Source organism: Phoxinus phoxinus, assembly GCF_949152265.1.
Source record: "Phoxinus phoxinus genome assembly, chromosome: 4".
NCBI classification, from domain to species: domain Eukaryota; kingdom Metazoa; phylum Chordata; class Actinopteri; order Cypriniformes; family Leuciscidae; genus Phoxinus; species Phoxinus phoxinus.
In genome coordinates this window covers 38,172,950-38,197,196 of record NC_136879.1, presented here as the reverse complement: position 1 = coordinate 38,197,196, position 24,247 = coordinate 38,172,950, and the positions used below count along the sequence as shown (strand labels likewise).

The 24,247-nt window shown below is 37.7% G+C and overlaps 1 protein-coding gene across 2 annotated transcripts; it reads left to right on the top strand.

The window, feature by feature from the left end:
• The first annotated feature begins 13,791 nt into the window (after positions 1-13,791).
• On the top strand, positions 13,792-23,622 carry ctsc (cathepsin C). 2 transcript variants are annotated; one of them, XM_079610004.1, is made up of 7 exons: positions 13,792-14,149; positions 15,035-15,180; positions 17,119-17,282; positions 17,431-17,586; positions 18,492-18,607; positions 20,147-20,278; positions 22,124-23,622. In XM_079610004.1, the coding sequence occupies exons 1-7, from the start codon at positions 13,990-13,992 to the stop codon at positions 22,621-22,623; spliced, it is 1,374 nt and encodes a 457-aa protein (XP_079466130.1). In that variant the 5' UTR covers positions 13,792-13,989; the 3' UTR covers positions 22,624-23,622. The 2 variants fall into 2 exon arrangements, with proteins under 2 accessions (XP_079466130.1, XP_079466131.1); XM_079610005.1 differs by having other exon boundaries at positions 13,819-14,149; positions 18,501-18,607.
• Positions 23,623-24,247: the final 625 nt, after the last annotated feature.

The window sequence follows — 24,247 nt, the reverse complement described above, 5'->3', positions numbered from 1 at the left end:
CAAAAAGTGCAAATAAAGTGCAAATAACATCTAACATGTGTTTAATAATAATTATCAGTTAGGTTTTGGGGAAGGTGTAGGGAGGGCTGTATTGTCCCAATAAGCAATAGTCGTAGCCATTTATTTATTTATTTAGCTTTATTCATAAAAAATAAATATAGATTTATTTGTACAAATTGAAATAAATAGATTGTATGTATATTGTTAGATTGAATGGATCTCCATGTCAGAAATATCAGACAAATCAGATCTGACCCTGGATGCCGAATCCCTGCAAGCATCGCAGGAGCAAGGAGATAAGTACAATAATAGAAAAATACATAATTTAATAATAAAACATTATACATGTATTTATATTAAATAAACAAATATTTATTTGTATTTATTCCGTTTATTTATTATACATTAATTAATTCATTTAGTCAATCATATTAATTGTCTTTAGTTTTGGGGTGAACTGTGACCTGGACATGTTTTCATAATATTTACCTGCATTTTGTTTTTTTATATTATTATTTTTGTTGATTTAATTGTGGGACCAAACTCTGGAGCCAGATTCCTGTAACACACCTTGCCAAAACATTGTGGTACCATGTTATAGTGATGGTATCAGGTGGTAATACCATGGTACAGTACTCCAAGGTACTTCCAAGAATACCATGGTACTTTTTTGTTAATGGCAAACTAGTGAACGAAACTCTGAACGTGAACTACACAGACACAAATTGAGTTTCGGGTTCAGTCGACAACGTTTTGGTCCAGTCAAAGTCAACATGGAATGAAAATGTTTACTTTCTTGAAACACATTCCTGGTGTTCTTTTGAACAAATTGATCTGTGCATGTTAGCCCCAAAGGAAAATAGCTGAACAATGTATAAATTATGTCACATTACAGAAGTAGGCCTATACTGGGCTGCAGACTCCATTTCATGTTGACTTTAAATTACACTTTTCTCTATCAGAAGGGCTTTTTTTATGTAATTGTAAACAGCTTATTTTCCTGAGTATCTATCTATCTATCTATCACTCTCTCTCTTTCTCTCTCTCTCTCAATCATCAGGTTTTGAATCATAAATGATATGAGTTATGTGTTCACCATGAAGCCATTCTAATCATTTTGATTGATCATTCCTATTGATTGTGTAAATATCAAGGGCATGCGGACAGCAACAAGTCTAGTAAAGTTTTAACAGTGTCTTATTGTTAAAGCTGAACAATTGCAGTCATTTTACACAAGGACGAAATAACAGAAGATTTTACGAGTCTAAAGATGTCTTTTCTTACCATTCCCGTGTGTACAGAACGTGCTTAGATGAATGTGAGGCTACTCAAGTGTCTAGCAATTATATGAAAAACAAAAAGAGAAATTTACAAGTAATATTTATCTTGATAGAGCTTTTAGTGCCAAAGGGGGGGAGGGAGAAGGTGTGGCGAAATGTGTGTTTTTCGTAATGATATGAATCGTTTTTATGGTGATGAGTATTCTTTTTATATATTATAAATATATATTATAAATATACCAGACTTTGGGACTCAAAGCAATACAAACCATACGCATATACAAAGCACATCGGCTTTAGAAGTTTACGAATCAATTTGAAACTTCTTTCTGTGAATGAGAAATCTTCCTCCGTCTCTCACGTCATGTTTCGGGGATTCAGGCCGCATCTACGCACCAGACACGTGTTTAAAACTCGCATTTAAATCAATGCTTCTGTCTACACTAAAACCCATGGAAGCTTGTTTCCGCCACGGAATATTTCATTTTTTAAAGGGGACCTAATTTGCTAAATTCACTTTTATAAGGTGTTTGAACAGAGATGTGTGTCCACAGAGTGTGTAAACAAGCAGCTTATAATGGTAAAAATACACCCACTCCTTTTTTTTTTATAATCCCCATAAATCCATAAATCATAAACAGCAGAAACTCTTTTACATTTAAAGGGACACACACAAAACAACGTGTTTTTTCTCACACCCAACGGGCAAATTTGACAAGCTATAAATGGTCTTCACAGACACATGGGGACTCCAGAGAATTTTATTAGGCCTACATCTTGTGAAAAGGGGCATAGGTTCCCTTTGAGACTTTCATTATCTCGCTATTGCTAGTTCACATCTCGCAATTCTGATGGTATTTCTACCAATTGGTCGCAAAAAAACGTGCAATTCTGAGAAAAAAAGTCAGAAGACTATAAACTCACAATTGCAAGAAATTAAATCAGAATTTGTGATTAAAGTTAAAATAATCTTTTTTTCGTTTTTCTTTTTTTCGTGGTGGAAACAAGCATCCATAATCTGCATAACTACGTCAGCAGTTTTATTTTCTCCTAAAAATAAAATTATTTAATTTAATTTAAAAATATCGTGCATTTGAATTGGGCCTACTTGCTGTTTTGTGAATTAATTTTTGTAATATATTTAATATTTAATAAGTACTGACCAGCTCACTATATGTTGTAGCAATACTTTAACATTATAATAATGAGTATATGATGCTAAATCCATGACGGTCACTTCCAGTGTAAACGGTTTCCTAAACCGGGAAACGACACAACACTATAAAGCGATCTCTTCCGGTAAGTGTTTTCCTGCGGTGTTGCCACATCTCATTGGTCCGTTACAACATTACGCATAACTCTATATTAGGAATCAAATATCTTCTATGATTGTGCAGCAGATGAGTGTGAGCAAAGACGCTGTTTGTCGTAACTGATTAGGATAGTGTTTGTTAGCTGAACGAACTGCTGACGCTATGCGCGCGATGACTAACGATTTTTAAGATGATTGACAGAATAAGGTTTTAAAATCTCGTTAAACTCAGTTGGCTGAACCGCCATCTCACTATACTGTAAGAAAATACTGTGCTCAGCGTAATTCATTCTTCCTCCTAGTTTTTGTTTACTGTAATAACATAAATCAGGGGTCGTATTAAATCATAAACCGTGTGTAATATTCCAGATGATATCACGTGCGTCATTTTGGTAATAAGCTTTAGTGTTTTTGCTACAGGTAGACAGAAGCAGCCGGAGAGATTATTCAGATTTATTGCGGTACATTAGGAAGCAGCTGCGGTTTGTCAGGAAAGGCTTACATTTCATTCGGCGAGATCAAAAACACGAAGCTTGAAAGACCCTGTGAAATATTAATAAATTTACCCCTGGAAGGCGATTTCCTCATTTTCTCAGTTTCTGTTAGCGGGTTTCTCTTCATTAAGTGGGTTTATGAACATGACAGATACATTTGTAGGAGCTCTAGGGTTGAATGTCAATGTTGCTGCCTATAGTAGACTCACATTGATGTTTACATTTTGCTACTTCACGATGCTTGCTGGAGTACATGAGATCTTTTATTAGTGCTAAACTGTGTGAAACACAATCGCAGGTTCATGACTGATGGACGAAACCAACTCTGTGACTCCATCTCAAGTGCTGACATCTTTTGTGTATAATTCTTTACTCTCAAGTGAGTGGTTATATTTTTTGTTATATCTATATCTATATATTGGGACTTGTGTTTGCTGATTCTCTGATATAGAGATTCTGTGGATTGTTGATCATCATTGACGTGGTACTGAAGATTAATTTTGTTTGACATTTGTTGATATTCCAGTTTCTTGCAGCTTTGTGGGGAAAATAAAAATGTGAGAAAATGCTTACAGCTGTACAACTTTTTTTTTTCTTCTTCCTTTTTCTGGACATGGAAACCATTGTGGTGTGGTATTAAATCCCAGTCATTATTAAAAACATGGAATAAGTCCACCCGTCTCTGAGAATTAATGACTCTTGACTTTTCCTACTTGGAAAAGCAGAACTTAAAGAGATAGTTCACTCAAAAATTTAAATTATCCCAAAATTTACTCACCCTCAAGCCATCCTAAGTGTAAATCACTTTCTTCTTTCAGACGAACACAGTCTGAGTTATATTAATAAATATCCTGGCTCTTCCTAAGCTTTATAATGGGAGTGAATGGTAACTCGAGATTTTGAAGCCTAGAAAAAGTGCATCCATCATAAAAGCATATGGCTCCAGGGGGTTAATAATGACCTTCTGAAGCGAAGCGATGCGTTTTTGTAAGAAAAATAATAAAGACACGAGTCGAGAACAGGCGGAAGAGTGACCTGTGACCCGACGCATGACGTATTGCAACGCATTCTCATCCTTGGGCGTCATATACTGACGCTTTTGACAAATCGTCTACATCTAACGCACATGGCACCCTTTAAGCCTGTTGTATGCTTCTGCGTCAACTCCACGCCGTAGCTACGCCGTCACTCCTACGGCGTCGTGGCCGTTTTATGGTTCTGCGTCGGGTTGTGTTGCATCCCGGAGCATTTCACCGCGAGAACGCTAGGGGGACGGTATCACACCCCTTGTGGTCTGCGTCGCCTCGACGCGTAGTTACAATTTTTTGGAGGTGCACGTCGAGCTACGGCGGAGGGGGCGGAGAGGGGTTCGCGTCGACGCAGAACGGTCAGCGGGGGTACGCCGTCGATTCGACGCAGAAGCATAAAACAGGCTTTAGCGTCAATATGACACGCACAGAGCTTTGTTCGGTTATGGTTGGGTTTAGGTCTGGGGTAGGGTTAGGGTTAGACCCTGTAGACGATTTGTCAAAAGCGTCAGTATATGACGCCTTGGGATGAGATCGGGCTGCGTATTGATGAACACGGAAGCGCAGAGGATAGAGCGAAGCAAAACCAGCACGAATTAGAAGTCTAACGAGAGTATTTAAAGAGAAATGTGGGAGGAGCTTGAGTTTGTTGCCCAGCCCTGTTTGTATGAACCACGCGGCGAGACGCGGCGACGGTTCACGATTATCCAGACTTGTGTACGGACGTTACCCAAAGCCAGTGATTATAGTTTATAAAGTTATAAATATGGATATTTTTCTTACAAAAACGCATTACTTCGCTTCAGAAGGCCTTTATTAAACCCCATGGGGTGGTATGGATTACTTTTATGATGGACGAATGTGTTTTTTGGGGGCTTCAAAATTGGTAGCTGCTCTTATCAGTGCATTCAAGGCATGCATATCATCACGCATTCACTGGGATTCGAACCCATGACCCTGACATCGCTTGCTCTACTGTTTGAGCTATACTGGAAAGCTGGTTAATTGTCTCTTTTAAACGAATAAAAACGTCAATAAGTCAATGTTCCTATTGTATGATAATCAAACCTGTTTAACAAGCATCTAAAGCATCTTCTAATCACGGACCGTTTTGTTTCTTTACACATCTTCCGTCTTATGGACGACCGTCTGAGATATTGCACTTTATCTGAATCATAAATTGGCTGTAATCTGTTATTATTGGTTGACTGGTTAAATACGACGCTATTGAATAAAGACTGTTATTGTATTTCTCCGTATCAGAGCTCATAATATCCACCAGCCTCCACAATGAGCCTCGTTCATCACACACGAGCAGAATGAGCTTGTGCGCGAATCGTTCAAGCAGCCATTCTTATGTAAATCGTCGCATTGAATTGAATTTGACAATTTACGTAAGAATAGTTTCGGTTCAGGAGAAAAATATTCAAACTCTGAAGCAGCAACAGACTGATAAACATATGAATGAAAGTGCGTCAGTATAATTTTCCATCACTCAAACAAATGTCTTGCTCTCACCCCCACACATACACATGCCATGGCTTGTGTAGAAGTGGGCGGTAGTTTCCATTATCCAGTTTTTATTCTCTTTTAAAGACTTGGCATCATAAATACCCCTGGCTCCTGTCCTCTCATGTAGAGCAGTGCAATGCCATATAGGTTTTTTATTTCCCACTCTGTGCCCTTGTGACTTAACAAATCCGAAGCATTCATGGAATATATAAATAAACAAAAATGCAGAGAGGAAGAAAGCAGGGGACGATATTTAAAAAAAAATCTCTCTCTGTGGAGGATTGGAAGTGTGTTGATGTGAAGGACGTCGCCTGCAGCCATTCGAAAACATTCAACACTGTCAATGGATTTGAGCTTTATAAACACAGATATTATTCACATATTATTGCCCAGGGGTCTCATCTATAAAACTGTGCGTAGGATCCTCACTTAAAGTGTACGTGCGCCCAAAAGCCAAAAATGGTGTACGCCAAAACATATTCAGACTTATAAAATGCCAGAACCTGCGCAGAATTCACTTTATGAATCCCAGTCAGCAGAAGATTGTGCGAATATAACAATATACCCGGAAATAACTATACATGGAGCTTGCAACGCCTCGTTTTACTATGCATATCCTCATCTGCATATGATTTGCATATGCATCCACGTGATACCATGTTTAACGTACAAGACATTAGGAGAATATGTATGCGGATGTGCCGTCACATTACATTGCTAAAAATAATTTACTAGCCTTGCCTTGTTTTTGAATAAATAAGTAAAATAGCATAAAATACATTTCCGAGAAAGTTTTTTCTCAATCTTTTCCACTGGCCAAATAGCCAGTGCGTGACCGAATCCACTTTTGCTAGTTTAACGACGGAAAAAATGGTCGGCGGCACATGGTCTAAAAGTGTTGTCCACACTTGTTTTCACACCAGAAGCCCATGGGCAAAAAGATGGATGAAAATGCATTTGCTATTTAAACAAACTGGCGCAGGACGTGAAAAGGATAACTGCGTCAGGCTGAAACTAGCAAAAAACACTCACGTCGCGCCTGGTGCTGCATTGCGCCGGTTGTATGATAGGGCCCTTTGTACGCATTGGTTAGAGTTTGCGTGCAGGTGCACAAATTTTCCCATCAAGTTAGTTTTGTGCGACGCAACGGTTATAAATGAGGGCCCTTGGGGACGAATACTCAGTGTTTAATTTCTGCTCCACTAGTATCAACGATACTGAAGAACAAAATACATTTCTAGCTGCTAATTTATCAGTTATTTTGAGGATTTGTCATGAAAGTAGAGGTCTTTTGCTCAAAAGCTCTGCATGTGCTGCAAAAACAGCTTCCCTGGAGCTTTTGTTTCTCACTCACGATCGTATCTCAGCAACTCTAGCCCTGCATGAGACCTTTATTTTACCAGCCCAGATCATTAACCAACAGACCAGCAGTGCACTCCATCATTTCAGATGTGTGTTTCACTTCCCTGCTCATTTATCACTCACACACACACACACACACACACACACACACACACCAAACTCATGTGAGCGAGCATGTGACTGAACATATGTTCAATATATAGTAGCATTCTGCTCACTGCACAGTATATATATATATATGTAGTGTAAAAATAAACCAGTGTTGAGGTCACATGACCTGACTGAGCAAGTTATAAATACAGTTATTTGTATTTTTAACTGCATTTAGTGTAAAAAAAAAAAAAAAAAAGTCTTTATTTTTGCCAGTCCAGTCCAATCCGATCGCGATTAATCGCATCCAAAATAAAAGTTTGTGTTTACATAATATATGTGTGTGTCCTGTGTGTATTATACAAAATAATTATACAAACATGCATGTATATATTTAAGATTTTTATTTATTTATCTATAAATATATAAAGGCTACAGTATATACATGCAAATATTTCTTAAATATATAAATGCAGGCATGTGTGTGTATTTATATACAAAATAATTCTATACAGTGCACACAGTTTATTGGTAAACACAAACTTTTATTTTGGATGCGATTAATCGTTTCACAGTCCTATTCCGATCAAATAATCCAGACAGAGATGTTAAAAACTCGTTGCTAATATTAGTTTCTGGTTCATGCAACATAATAAATGCAGTCTCTGGTTGTTCGGTGCACATTTTGACAGATGCACCTTCACTATGCATACAGAAAAATGGCATTAATACACTGCATAAACCAGTAAGTGTTGGGGTGAGATGCATCTGTGTGTTTTAACACTGCACTGGGGTGACAGCAGATGGCAAGCTTATGTAATTACGTGTGGGCGAGAGCAACAGCAACACGTTTGAATTCAAGACCCCGAGATCACATGCCATTCAAACACACACACACACACACACACACACACACACACACACCAGGAAAATGTGTGGTGATCACACTAATCACATATAAGACCACTTCAGAAACACACACAGCTGTTAATTTGAAGCTCCTCCAGACGAGTGTGTATGCTGTTGTATTTGTCTTAAAGGATTAGTTCACTTTTAAAGTGAAAATTCTGTCATCATATACTCACCCTTAAGTTGTTTCAAACCTGTATGAATTTCTTTCCTCTGCTGAACACAAAGGAAGATATTTAGAAGAATGTCAGTAACCAGACAGTTTTTGGTTCCCAATGACTGCCATAGTATATTTTTTTCCTACTATGGCAGTCATTGGGAACCAAAAACTGTCTGGTTACTGACATTCTTCTAAATATCTTCCTTTGTGTTCAGCAGAGGAAAGAAATTCATACAGGTTTGAAACAACTTAAGGGTGAGTATATGATGACAGAATTTTCACTTTAAAAGTGAACTAATCCTTTAAACACGGCTCGCTTCCTGTTTCGCCTGTAATTTAACTTGTACTATATGTGCTCCTCTGTAACAGCAGAACATTACTGAATAATAATAATGGCTTAGTTTGTTCAAATACATGCTACCACACTATTTCTGCAGTATAAAAGTTTGTATTTTGTGCTTAACACTGTCAGAAAAATGGTCACGTGATTGATGCATATATTTGCTAAATGTACATTGAATATGCTAAGTTGCCTTGCCCTTGTGAAAAAGATGTACAATTTAGCATACTTTTCAAAAGAGTACTTCTTATGGAAATAATATACTTTAAAAGTATTTTAAAACTGTATTGTGAACTAAATGTATTGTTTTCAGACATGTAATTGCTATATAGAATTAAAGAAATAAAATGATTGACTACAGGGGGACTTTAAATGAAATGTAGCCTATTGTGGTTTACACCTAAATTAAAGTCCCCTGTAGTCAATCATTTGATCCCTTAAAACTCATCTTTGATCACAAAATTACATATTTAACCGTTTAATGTCTTCAAATATCTTGATTGTAACTCGACACCCTTGCCTCATTTAGTATACGCGGTTCTATGAATATGCAAATGAGCCCCGCCTCCACTCACTCACCCAGCTCAGAGATCCACTGGTTGACGATCACACGTTGATCTGATTGGTTACAAGGTAGTGTGTGACGTCAGAAACACCAGCGATTTCACACCGTGTGTTTGAGACTGTGTTTGGTTCACTGCAGTTTTAAGCAGAAAATTCTCAGCAATGCTGTCGACTTGTCGATTGTTGATTTGTCTTAAAGCACATTAAACACACCACATAGACAACAACATTATTTTCACCACATGGGGACTTTAAATGCAACTAGTTGAACCATTTAAGCAAGACTTCAGTACATATATGTAATTTCATAATTATGAATATTATCTTTTGCAATGTTAGTACAGTATTAAATTTAAATGTAATATCAAATAACACATCATGATAGTGTACTCACTTTAAGTACACTTCAATGGCCTTTTATTTCATTAATATTATATTGTCTGCAAGTAGTTTTTTTTTTAAATATACTTTTATGATTTTTAAGTACACTACAAGTGCACATTCAATACAAATAAGCACACAACTTTTTCACATTCTGCCAAATGCATGAATGTTAATGAACCACATTTACCAGTATGTGCAGTATATAGAGCATGCAGCGCTGGGAATCCCACAATGCAATCATGTGTGACGACTGAACCAAAGATGACATCTCTTTCACCTCATTACTGATCCGGCCGCCAAAAGTTAAGATATTTAAAGCTGCAGTCTGTCGTTTTTCCTCTTTGTCGCCATCTCTGTTAGAAATCTGCAATTGCAGTTATTCGCGGAATTATTAACTGTGCGTGGGTAGTAAATCGGCATGAAACAGCGCGGATGAACACAATTGAGGCTGCCGCGTCGCTGTGGATACTGTACTGTCATCAGCAATCTCAGAGTATACTTTTTGAAAGTGTCAACATTAGAATTTTCATCGGAAAATGTCATCTGAACAAGTAAGTAACATTCACTTTTGTTCTGACCAAATTCGGGGGGTGGGGGAAGCATTGCAGTAGCTATATCATGCTGATTAAATCTAACGATTGCTTATATCACGTCAAAACGTGAAAAATATATTTTTTCTGTAGCCACTCTGAAGTCCGAAGTCTTTGGGTTTTACAACTGGTGAATCTCCAGTTGTCACTGGTGATTGTCGCTTTATACTTTCGGGATCCGCCATACCAAGTGCTAAGCTAAATCTCCACCTCCATCATCCACACACGCTAGCCGGGGACTCCTTCTCTATGTGTACAGAAGTGACGTAATGACGCAAAGACATGCTCGAAATTCCCGCGGAAATCCACCAGTACCACTGGAATTAAAATCATTATTACAAGCTTACCGTTTTGAATCGAGGTAAGGCAAGCAGATCGTTTTGAACACTGACTGGTTACGTTTTTTTTCAAAAATGTATTTTTTGATATTTTTAAACCCAAAAAAGTGCCGGACTGCAGCTTTAAAAATGCAAAATAATTACGGTATGTCATATGACAACAATGTTGCATACTACTGCCTGCATTCTGTTTGATGCACTATTTGATAAATAGTATGCAGTGCAGTATGCTAGTACTGTGATCTCTACTATTAATTTCCAATTTTATATTTCACAGCGACAGGAAACTGCCCTGGAAGCATCTTCTCATTAGTGTCAGTGATACGGCAACGGTTGAAAACAATATTCTGCCAGACGAAACCCTAGTGCCACACCAGGACTCCAGATACAACAGCTGTTTCAAAGTAGACACACTCAAACTCTCACTTCCTTCTGTTTCTCACTGTCTTCCTGTCACACACACACACACACACACACACACACACACTGGCAGTGCTGTACATCTAAATAGCCCGAGTGACTAATTCCTGTGCATTTCTGCGCTGTCTATTCTGGGCTGTTAGGATGGAGTGTGTGAATCATAGTCGTTGTGGTAATTGCTCCTCTTTGTCTTCCCCCACCCTGCTCTGTTCTGATTGGTTAATGAGGCTTGTTAAAAGCCCCAGCTTGTTCATTCAGTAAAGAGACAGCTGAGCTCAGAGGGGGACGTCAGATGGCCTTTTCTGTCTTAAACCGCTCTAAATTTAATCAGCCAATAGCATTTAGGAAAAAATTACACTTCATACATTAAGTTTATTTACTGGATCATTACGTGTTTAAACCACTAATGGCCCGAGGAAGTTTTCCTTCATACAGCAGCGGGGCACATTATTGTTCCCAAAGGCCAAAATGTGTGCTAAAAAAATCTTGTAATGAATTATTGTGTGTGTGCTTTATGCACCCGACGAGGAGCCTGTTGTTTTTCTCTCATCCTGAAATACTCTTGGATGTTTTTCAACCCTTGGGTGCTGAACACTTGCATCTGATTGTTCCTGTACCTGTTCAAAGCACATGAATATTTAATGGGGCAAGCATTGACACGTTTATGATTGGTTGTCACTGTCTTCAGTAGAAACTGCAACATTATTTATCAAATTGAGGAAATGAGAGTCTATGAAAGTGATTTGCGCAATAAAATCAAACCATGAAGAAAAGCTGTTGCAACTCACACAATGTCTAACAACTTTTTTCTCAATTGCAAATTTGCCATCAGAAGTTTATGCTGCTTATGTTTGTTTTTCCAGAACTCCATTTATTGACGTGGTTTTTAAACGGACCTTAACATGACGATAATGGAGAACGTGGATTTGTAATAATATATGTTAACTCAGGGTTAAGTGTTTGAAATGACACCAGCATTGGAACTGAATAGTCTTTTATTTTTGTATTTTTTCACATTTTAATTTCAATAAACTTTGTAATAAGCACAAAATGTAGTGTTGGTTTTGCATAAAATGGTTTCGAAGTAGTATTATGCGCACATCCAAAAACTTTAGGCAGGTGCACGATCAGAGAAAGCACTTCACTAAAGAATAAACTATTTTATTTATAAAATCATTATTTATTATTTAATAAATTATTATTATTAGGCTTTATTTTTTTAAACTGAATGTTTTTTCATGTATTTTGGTGGCAGTGTGCTGATTTTTGTTTGCATAAAATGGTAACATGAGCAGTGGCCTAACAGGCTGTTTATACGACACATTTTTCAACTAAAAACTTTCAACTTTTATGCATTTTGGCCGTTCATTTACACAACGGCTTTCTGTGGGCCTGGAAACTTTTTTAAAAGGTTTTCAAAGTGCAAGTTTTTGAAATAAAAACCGTTATTGTCTGCGTGTACACTAAAAAAACGCACATTTGTGAAAACGGTGGCGTCGTACACATTCGTATTAAAGGACAAGTTCGGTATTTTACACTTAAAGCCCTGTTTTCAGATCGTTTCTGATGAAATAGAACGGTTAAGATTGAAATATGGACACATGCTGCTGGCCCGATAATTTTCGGTTTCTGTGGTTGCACCCCCACAATGGCTGCACAGGTGCACTGGAACAATCCTTTCTAAAACGCAAGACGTGAAACTCACCGAGTGGTCAGGGGTGTTCACTGCTATGCTCACACAAAAATCACCTCAAAAGATGCTTTCCAACAGGTTTTATCGTAGTTTTTGTCCAACTCCATTGACTTGTGAGGTACGGTATTACTCCGCCGCCACCGACTGGGCTGGAGTGTCTATTATTCAAGCTCTCAACGGAACAATGTACGGGTGTGAGGCGTTTGGAAAAATAGGTCCACAGTTTTACAACGAATGGTAAAACATCTGTTGGAAAGCATCTTTTACGCTCATACAGAATACATTATTCATCTATTTTATTTATGTACACACTCACAATAAAAAAACAATGCGCTTTTGTAAAATAAAGAAAACAATCATGATGCCACTTTCTAACGTCCCGGTTTCCTTTCGTGAAGTTTGTGGAAAGGATTTAGGCTAGCAAGCTCTTGCGTCCCATCTGAACTCTTAAGTTTTGGGTTGGTGCGTAGATCATCTCTTCTTCTTCTGCTCTTTTTTTCTGTTGTGGCAGTTAGCAAACAATGTTGCATTACCGCATGCGCCCTCTTCTGGATTGGAGTGTGGATCGCCTGTGTCTGACTGTATTCATCGTCTGACTGTAAGACGGTTCAGGACGAATACACGTACCATTACACTAACACTCCTAATATTAAGTGTTAATATTTATATTATTAAACATCATTGTCATGTAAACATACCCCTATAATGAAATGTTTAAGCAAAGAGCTGAAACTTTCATTCTCAGGGCCCAAAACAGTTAGTGACCCATCAAACATTTAATTGAGTGAGAAATAAGTGAGAAGTGAAACGAGTAAACCCTCACTGACATATCCTTTGGTTGTTTTGCTTATAAATCGGTTATAAAATCAGAAGTGTGTGACTCAGGTTTCAAAGGTCATGCATTTTCACTTCACTAAAGATCTGCCTATGAGTGTTAAGCATGTTTTTATTTCAAAGATTCTTGTTGAAAACATCTACATTCAACACGGAAGTAGTGTCTAGTGTGTTTACACACTTCTGTAGTCTGATTTTTTTTCAGACTCAAATAGGATTGTTGTTTTTGTGTGTAAATTGTTGTGATTGAGTAATTTTATGTCATTGTATGTGCATGACCAAATAAATGTGTTTCATGTGATTAATGGCTTTTATATAGGCTAATTTGTTTGTGTGTGAGTGTATACTTATGTGATTGAGTTAATGTGTGTTTGTCATGACAGTTAATTATTATGTGTGCGATATAATCAAATGCTCTGTTTGTATGATGAATGGGTTTTGTGGAAGTGATATAATTACTCTAGTGCGCGCGCTCACTGGCATGTCACATGACTCGTGTCATATGATCATTGCTGTATAAGTTCAGTGGCACGCCACGCGGCTGGTCAACAACAGTCTTGCAGATGCGCGGAAGGACGAGAAGGACACACACCTGTATCCCTGCGTCCGATCGTTATTAAAAACCCCGCGCGCTGTATCGTTAAATCACGTATTCCGTTACATCTGCTGTCGGGACATCATGAGGATGCGCGCGCTCTCCGTGATTGTTTTGTTTGTGTTTATCGGCGGGTCCGCGGCCGATACTCCTGCTAACTGCACCTATGAGGACCTGCTGGGCACCTGGATCTTCAGTGTGTCTGATGTGGGTCAGGATCGGACCATCGACTGCTCCAGCACAGGTCAGATCAGACAACCATCTTCTGTTCAGGAAGTTCACGTTTACTTTCGGTTTCATGTTGAGGGTTTTCCCTTTGAAATGTCTCTCTTTTCATTTAATTGACCTATTGTTTTGTATACACTACACAATACAACTCTGCTACTGTTTTGGCACCATGGTACAGTGATTTAGATAAGATCAATGGTAACTTTAGCCTCATAATTTGATATGTACCATGCTACTGCTGAATGTTTACCGTGATTAACGTTAGCCTATATATAGACCTTATTCACAGCAGCGCCATCTTTGTTTTTTAACGGGAATGAAAGTGAGGCTGTGAGTTTTTAGCTTAACGTTTGACATTTGTTAGACATTCGGTTATATCCATTAAACTCGCTGCGCATTTTATGTTTTCAGCCCAAACCAACTCCAATATAAACAAATGCTCTTTTCATAGCACAAGGCTTAATTTCAAGTAATAAAATGTAGGCTAAATAATTAGCATGTAAAACAATTAAACGATTTATATATGACATTGTGATATCAAACTAATAGTAAAATGTTAAGAATATCCATTTTATTGCACAAGGCTCTGTTTTTGGAATTAGCATTTTATGTTTTACAATAATTTTGGAACTTTAAATGTATGAAATACTGTGAATCCATGAAACTACAGCAACGTTTGACCTAAAGGTATCAAATTTACTCAGAATATTATTCCCTCTATAATTGCACAAAGCTTGATTATTAATCTGGTATTTTTATACAACACTGAACCCATTTAAATCCATTAAACTACAACACTGTTAGACCGAAAGGTATCAAACCAACTTTAAAATGACTCAATATTATCTACATGTTCTCTACATTCAATGCTCTAAAATCAACTTGTTTGACTGTTGAACAGGGAAGCCGGTGAGAACGGTGACCGTGGACCTGCAGAAGTTGTCTCTATCTGTGGATGATCTCGGACACACTGGGTTCTTCACGCTCATCTATAACCAGGGGTTTGAAGTGGTGATCAATGACTACAAATGGTTCGGGTTTTTCAAGGTAAGCGTGATTCGACACTTTGAGTCTCGGATGACACCACATGACTGATCAGATGACTGGGGTTTCACAACAGAAGGGAAATTCTGACATCAGCTCTTTTGTGTTTCATTGGTCTGGACTGCGGTTTAGCTCAATAAACGTGGTGTGATTTTTACAAATGCTATCTTAAAAAAAAAAAAAAAAAAAAAGTTTCCAGATGTTTTAGTATTATGACTATTATAGTACTTAGTAATATTTTGAATTGGCTTTTATTTTTATATATTTTTTTAATTTAGTTTGCATTTTTGTTATTTGTGCTTTTTGTCATTTTTATCAGCGTTTATAAATATCGTTTCGCTTTTTTCTCTCTTTTAGTTTTCGCTAACTGAAATAAGTGGAAGTAAAAAAATGATTAAGTTGTAGTATCTTTACATACCTCATCATGAACATACCTTCAGATGTTGAATCATGTTTATTCTGTAACTAGTATTAAAGAGGAAGGGATGATCGCGTTCATTCACAGCTTGAACTGAGACGCCTATACAGCGATCAGTCACGCCACATCAAAGAGCGTCAATGGCATTTATTGATTGAATTTCATGATAAAATGGAGATAATTTGACAAATTAGACTTTGCTTCATAAGTAACGAAACACAGAGCTTATTGCGCTCATTGGTGATTTAATAGTTGTGTACGTATGCGTACCGAACCGAAAGACACATACTGAAAATTCATGGTACAAATGCGTGTATCGTTACAAGCTAGTATCCGCAAATTAAGAATGAAATACCAATGGGAATGAACTTAGTTCGTGGTCACGATTTATTTATTTGTTCGCTTGTTTTAGTAAATCGTTGCCATGTTGAACTAATTATTGCAACGTGGCCACGATTTAGTAAATCAAGGGAACAAATTATTATATTGTGTGCACAGTTTACTTAAAGGTGCTGTATGTAACACTTTCACTCCACTAAAGCATGAAGATACCATAATATGTTTGCATATATTGAGGAAACTAAGTTCACATACTCATTTCTCCGTAAAACACTTCTACTGCCAGTTATTTTAATTTGAAATGTGCGTTTCCAGACTGGAATATTTGTTTTTGTTTTGGTCTCTGTGATGCTGCACGTTGCCAATTTGCCAATGGTCATGCATTTAAAGGGGTGGTAAAATGCCCTTTTTATAAGATTTTAAATAAATCTCTGATGTACCCAGAGTGTGTGTGAAGTTTCAGCTCAAAATACCCCACAGATATGTTTATATTGCATGTTAAAATCGTCACTTTTTGAGGGTGAGCAAAAATGCACCGTTTTTTTTGTGTGTGCCCCTTTAAATGCTAATGAGCTGCTGCTCCCGGCACAGGGGGCGGAGCTTCAAGAGATTGTGTCCTTTTACCTCACACACACACATGCACTGAAAATTTCAAAAACTTTTAGCCTTTTATGTTCAAACCGAGTCAGACAATGATGGAGACTCAAGAAGTGTATTGAATGGTTAGTTGATGAATTTATGCTGATGTGGAGTTAACTATCTTCTAGTCATTGATTAGCATATTCTGTCATGGTAATCCTATAAATCGCTCTGTTGTAAGATGGGGGCGGGGTTAATGTAAATTCTAGGGTTGGTGATGTCACTTACCCAGGAGGAATGTCGTGTAGTCCCTATCAGCCGTTTGTTGTAGTCCTTAAAAAGCGATTTCTTTAAAAGCAAATATCTCCCTTTGCTTTGAACTTTGAGCGTTGTAACTTTGCAGATGTTGTTTATGCTCAAACCACAACATTACACACTAACTAAAGTTAGAAAAGTGCAATCACAATCAACCACCCCTTTTATATGTGCTTTATAAGTACTAATAAACCGGCAAAATCCTATAATATACATGCTAAGAGTGAAAATTGGACCCTAAATGAAAGTGTTACCTTATTTTTTTTCTCTCTCTCTGTGTGTGTGTGTAGTATACCCAGGAGGGTTCAAAGGTGACCAGTTACTGCGATCAGACGCTGCCCGGTTGGGTTCATGATGTTTTGGGGAATAACTGGGCCTGTTTCACTGGGAAGAAGGTGCAGCCCATCCCTCCCCGAATCGACCACAATCACATGCTTGGATTCGACCACCAACTGTGAGTGTTTGATTGTGTCAGCTGTGTTTGTGATTGTCTCTTATCTCGCTGTCTGTCTTGATAAGATCTCATGTGACGCCATCTCCCCTGCACTGCATGAATGAATCATTGATGTGTATTGCTAACACACATCTTGTTTGATCTCTAGGCTCATGAAGTTGCCATACACAAACAACATGGAGTTCGTGGATCAGATAAACTCCGCCCAGAAGTCCTGGAGAGCGACGTCGTACAGTCTCCATGAGACCTTCACTATACAGGAGATGCTGAGAAGATCAGGAGGACGTGCCTCCAAGATCCCACGGTACACACACTTTCATTGGCGCAGTCAGGCTTCTGTGTGTAAATGAATAATGGATGCCTTTAAAACTGATTTTAAGCTCCAAATATCTGGTGCGATTTATTTAGAAGTAGGACTGGGCCAAAAATTTATGATTTCTCAACTTTTATCTAGTCTCATTTTGATCAACCGATGTTATTAAATCTCCAAAAAATTATATTTTAGTCCATGCCGATTTCAGTTACGGCATGAACAAAACTTCACTAAACTGACTGACTACAAAATATCTCCAAATTAATCGATTGGTTACAGAATAGAAGCTTGTTTCCGCCACGGAATAAAACAATTTAAATGGTAGTTGCGACATCTCGCAATTCAGACTTTTTTCTTCTTCTTTCTTGTGAGATATACATTTGTAATTGCTTGTTATAAAGTCAAATTTTGAGGAAATAAAGACTGACTTTTTTCTAAGAATTGCGTAATGTTTTTCTAATATCACGTAATTCTGAGAAAAGAAGTTTTTATTTTTTATTTTTATGCATTCTGTGATGGAAACCAGCTTCCATATTACAGAATAATAATGGCAGCAAAATTGAATTAAGATAAATGGCCAATTAATGATTTTTCTCTCTATCTTTCAAAACCTTCAATTCTATACAAGTAGGAAATGGAGAATAGACCTGGCCAACATATTGTCTATTTAAAGCCTATGTCAAGTGTAGTTGTTGATTTTAAGTACTATAAATTAATGAATGCTTTGACATCTTTTGAAATGGAATGGTGCTATAAAAATATTTTCTGCCCTGTGATTGAAGGGGATTTTTTTTTTTTATATATATATATATATATTGGAATTTGTCAAATTGATTGTATGGAATAAAGTTGTTTTTTTAAAATAAAAAATAAAAAAATCTCTCTCTCTCTCTCAGACGTGTCAGGCCTGTGACCGTTGCTGCGGACAGTAAGGTGGCAGCTGGTCTTCCAGAACAATGGGACTGGAGAAACGTGAACGGACTCAGTTATGTCAGCCCTGTCCGCAACCAAGGTGTGTGTGTGTGTGTGTGTGAGAAGAGATACTGCAACCAAAACAGTTCCTTCAGTCAGTGTTTGCTCAGAGCTGAACATGTAATTTATATCAAACGTCTTCAATGCAGTGCTTTACCACCTACAGTTGAGTCAGTCCTGGGATAAACCTCAATATGCTGCTATTGATTGTGTTCAATCTGAAACCCTGGGAGTGTGTGTGTGTGTTAATGACAGTGATGTAGCTGTTCTTACTGGAACAGCCTGACAAATGATGCTAGAAACACTTCCAGGAAATTACAAGCGCTTTCTCTATTCTGTGTTTGGCTGTTTCTCATGCATTTCCCCAGCAAACCTTTATTTTAAAATGTATGTGTATAAAAATGATTGAATTTAAGTTTCTGGAGAAGCCACCATTTCTTTTTGTACTCATAAAAAGTGCAGATTTTTTTTTTTTTTTATGACATATCAGTATTTTAATGTCTATTATAGTGCGCAATACTTTGAATTAGCTTGTATTTTTATATCGCATCCGCTTGTCAGAGAAAGTGTTAACAGCAGTATGAACTGACAGTCTATGGATTCTTGTTTTGTTTTAATCAGCTAACCTACAGTAGCTAGTTTTTATTGTTGGTGTGTTATTCAATTAAAATATCCAAATGTCAGTGAGAAGATGATAAATAAGCTTTTAGATATCAGTTATGCTCCTCTTTAGTAGCTCCTTTGGAGGCATCTTGAGTAAAACCGCTCTAGGCTATCTAGCGGAGCGCAAACAAAAGACCTGAGCGGGAAGCAATGCAACCAGTTTTATGGCCAGTACACTTTGTACAATTTTGGGCTGTCCCCGATGAAAGATGGTGTGTTTTGTTTTGTTTTTCTGTTAGTTTTCTAACTTTTGGATACTAGGGTGTAAGTATTTTTATTTTATTTTTTTTTATTTTTTTACACAAAACCAATGATCCCATTTTCTTCTGGTAAATGCAGTAACTACACCATCAGTTTTTAAAAAATGTATATCCATTGGGAATTAGCCATGTATTCTAAAGAGGAAGCGTTTTTGGCAAGAAACATTTTGCTATTTTTATTTTATTTTAGGCTAGTAGATGTTTTACCAGCTTTTAAAAGTGAAATATTTTGTACTGCAGTTTTGCGGTCCCTTGAGCAACTTGATCGGTTCTTCACTAATTTGTGTATTTAAAGCCCTCTTATTCGACTTCCGTAAGATATCTGACCATCTTTGACACTGTAAAAGTTCTCATCACAGTGTGTGTTTTGTATCTTTCCACTTGCTCTTGGGTTTAGTCTCATCTTCCCTAGTCCGTCTTGTACAGTCGAAGAGAAACGGACACGCATTTCTCTTGTCTTCTCTCTGAAATAAGTGCGAGTGAATGATCGGCTCTTCAGGCTGGAGTCTGGAGTGGCTCTTCCCTTTCAGAGTCCGATGGTGTCTGCCTTTTTGTTAAGAGCTCCTTCAGATGCTCAGGATACATTAGAGAGGATTAAAGGATGTTTCTGTAGGATGAGGAAGTGATCTCTTCCCTTCTCTTCTCTCTTTCTCAAGCTCAATGCGGCAGCTGTTACTCCTTTGCCACTATGGGAATGCTTGAAGCACGAGTCCGGATCCAGACGAACAACACCCAGCAGCCAGTGTTCAGTCCTCAGCAAGTGGTGTCCTGCTCCAAGTATTCTCAAGGTAAAAGCCTGATGCCCTGAGGCAAACGTTTAATAAGACTCGTATCAGTGCCGAACTTCAGAGTTTGTGTATTTGCAGTTATAAAACTGTGACTGTTTGCTTTTCCAATACCCTCAGGATTATAGTTACACAATCCGATTGAGATCAGAATGGATTCATTGCGTAAATGTTTGACTTGGTGCCCCCCCCCCCCCCCTCCCCCTCTCCTCCTCCTGTAGGTTTTGTAAGAAAAGAGAAAAAATCGGTAACTTTATTTTACAGTGCCTTTGTTACATGTACTTGCTATAGTAACAACCGTAATTTATGCATTATTACATTCAACTAACCCTTATCCTAAACTATTGACTACATGTAGTAGTAAGTACATGTTGTTTAATTATATTGCTCCGTACTTAAAATGCATAATTACACTAACTAAAACACCTTAATATAAAGTAACCAAAATGTATTTAGGGATATAGACATGTATGCTTTTATACATTGCAAAGCTTTAATGAAAATAAAACACTGTTCAGGTGTGTAAAGTTTCAGAATAAACACTTTTTAAATTTAACTACATAAAAATTGGGAGAGAAATGAACAAACTATACTGTTTGAAAGGATGTTTATAAGTTTTTAGATAAAAATTTTTATGTGCATGCTTTTGTTTTTAATAATAATGGATATCATCTATTATTAATGGCAACAAATCTGTTATTTGTTATACCATACAGATTATTGTATAATTTGTTGCAATCGTCATAATCAAATCACCACAAATTAGGGATGCTCATATTGACCATTTAACCGAAAGTAATCATTTTGACCGATTAATACTATCAGTTAAACGGTTTAAAAGTAAAAGAATTTATGTATATTTTTAGCTTTTTTTTTGGTGTTTGTTTGCAGCATGGTTTAAGAAAAAAAAAGTATTTATAGGCTATTTGTTAACTCGCGCCTCACGGGGTGCGTCGGCACGTGCAACCGCACGCGCCTAAAGACATTTCGCTGAGCAAGCTAAATTAAGCAAGCGAAAAGTAGCCTACTGTGTGGGACCATTTCGACAGAAAGGGCGACGAAGTTACTTGCAAAATATGCTACGCGGTGTTAAAATAAAGCAGTAGTGCAAGTAAAATGCAACAGGCTATCACTTGCGAAGCAAACATCACACGCGCAAATGAAAGGCGCTTTCCGAAGTTGGCCACTCTAGCGATACGCTATCTCTGTATTCCCGGGACATCTGTGCCATCGGAGACCCAGACTAACCCCACATGTAGACATGTTTTTTTTTTTTTTTTTTTTTTTAAATAAGAATTAGACAAGCTGTGGATTGCAATTTTTATTTGACGAAAAAACGTAGTCTGATGGCGATGGGGGAAAAAAACCCTATTTTTTTCAAAGCTTCAACCTGATTCAGTGTTTTCTTCTTGGCATCTTAATTTGTTCATTATTTAAGTTTAAAAAATATATTTAGTGTAGACCTATTTTTAGTTTTTTATATATATTTCATTGTTTTTCTCTGTTGTCACTGTCAGAAATGCTGCAGGTGCGTGATCATTTGATGTGGATCCAGGTTGTTGTTGATCTGTTCTGCTGCTGTTTGTACGTTAAAATAAACCTGTGGTTTTTTTTACAGGTCACAGACACTCGTTAATTTTTTTTTTATTTAATGCCAATTTAATATTATAATCTTATCAGTTAACGGTTAATAATTGGATAATGAGCGGGGGTTGTCGGTCGGGAAAATTAACCGAAATGAGCATCCCTATCACAAATGTATAATTTTTTTTTTTTCATAATTGTGCAATTAAATGGATGTTCTGCAGTTCATGTTCTGGATTTCTAAGGGTTTTGTCTTCTGTACAGGTTGTGATGGAGGTTTTCCATACCTGATTGGTAAATACATCCAGGACTTCGGCATTGTGGAGGAGAGCTGTTTCCCGTACACCGGAGATGATTCTCCCTGCAAACTACCCGAGAAATGCACACGGTACTATGCCTCCGAGTATCACTACGTGGGTGGGTTTTACGGCGGATGCAGCGAGGAGGCCATGATGCTGGAGCTGGTCAAGAACGGCCCCATGGGAGTGGCTCTGGAGGTGTACCCAGATTTCATGCACTATAAAGAGGGCATCTACCATCACACCTTCCTCCTCGACTCCAACAATCCCTTTGAGCTGACCAATCACGCGGTGTTGTTGGTGGGGTATGGGAAGTGCCATAAGACCGGGGAGAAATACTGGATCGTGAAGAACAGCTGGGGATCCAACTGGGGCGAGAACGGGTTTTTCAAGATCCGTCGTGGAACGGATGAGTGTGCCATTGAGAGCATTGCTGTAGCTACTACGCCAATCTCCAAACTCTAAGTGCGTGTCGATGAATTGGTCCGTTGAAACAAGCACAGTCAAAGTCATGTTTCTGAGTATTTTTATAATCGCAATTCTGCAGCCTAAAAAAATAAGGGAAAACGGTGCTTTTTTTTGTTTTAACTTTGACCGGTTTCTTTTTCTCCATGACCACAGGTTAGGTGATGAAAGAAGCCGTGTAGAATAGTAACTTCACTGTCTTGTAATTCATCTTTTTCAGGTTTCTTTTAATAGCAAACGGTGTGAAATTACAAGACCCGATAGACTTGATTCAGTCTCACTTCTCAAACCTTAAACCTGCTTCAAAGCATTTCTTTTCTATAAGCTTCAAGGTTTTTTCACTTTGGTCTGGTTCCATGTGACATTTGACGTCAGTTCTGTCTCCAGAGCGTTGACTTTTCCTGTCGCTGGCCTCTGGGGAATTTGTTCATCTTCTGTGCCTTTTACTTCTGTTGCCAGCAGCCCTTTTTACAGCACAATAGTGGAGCCACTCGGTTTCCGTCCCTTCAACTTGAAGCATCTAGTCAAGATGCTCTTTTTTTGCTCAGATCCACATGAGAATGAATCTTAGAGCTTGGAAATCCCCCAGATGCCATCTTCCTCTTTTCCTCTAAATAGCTGGAAAAACTCTCGCTCTGATTCAGTCTGTCATGTTTTTGTCTTGGGTCACCTGTGTTTCCAATTGTTGCTGTCAGCCAAAAGCAACACTGTCTAGAGTCTAGTTATGGCTTTAAATTGAGCTTATTCTAGAGGCAAGACCTACATGCATTTTGCTGTGTTTTGTTGCAACTGACCTGCTTCGAGAAAGAGGTCCTTTTTTTTTTTTTTTTTTTTTTTTTTTTGTTCTGTTCTGTTAGCGTGGATTTCCCCCAAAACTGTGTGAATGACAGAAATTGGCAATTTAATTTTCTCTTGCTGGATCTGCGCTAGTGAAAGTTGGGTGCCTTCAGGTGTGGCGATAAGCCTCAACTCCTTAAAGTGTGTTTTTAGAAAGAAAAAGGGATTTTAGATTTACATGTGAGCTCTGAATGTCACATTTGCACTCTTCTGCATACATTTTTGCACCACTGTTTTAATTGGACAAGAGGTCATTTTGTATTCAGAGAATATCAAGTTGGCAATTGTCCTCAGGAAAATCCATATTTCTGGTTTAATGAACAATCACTCGAATAGCAATAGACTAAAGGGATGTGCATTTGTTTTAGTCCTGTCAGGTTATTTGCCAAAGCTGCTCAGGACTATTTTAATATTTTGCCTTTTGTATTTGTGCATCTCTGTGTCTGTTTCATGATCTTTAAGAAATAAAGTTGATTTTAATGATGAGTTTGACTTCACGTGTACTTGACTTTGTGTTGCCTCAATGCTTAATACATGAAATCAGACTTGTACAGGTGAAAAATTAGAATATCGTGCAACGGTTCATTTATTTCAGTAATTCAACTTAAAAGGTGAAACTAATATATTATATAGACTCATTACATGCAAAGTGAGATATTTCAAGCCTTTATTTGTTATTTTGATGATTACAGCTTATGAAACCCCGAATTCAAGATTAGAATATTGTGAAAAGGTTTTCATAAGCTGTAAGCCATAATCAAAATAACAAATAAAGGCTTGAAATATC

Excerpts from the sequence above, each read along its gene's own strand:
- ctsc (XM_079610004.1), top strand. The coding sequence starts at position 13,990 with ATGAGGATGCGCGCGCTCTCCGTGATTGTTTTGTTTGTGTTTATCGGC. Across the intron at positions 15,181-17,118 it reads AATGGTTCGGGTTTTTCAAG|TATACCCAGGAGGGTTCAAA; the intron begins GTAAGCGTGATT and ends GTGTGTGTGTAG. Across the intron at positions 17,283-17,430 it reads CTTGGATTCGACCACCAACT|GCTCATGAAGTTGCCATACA; the intron begins GTGAGTGTTTGA and ends TTTGATCTCTAG.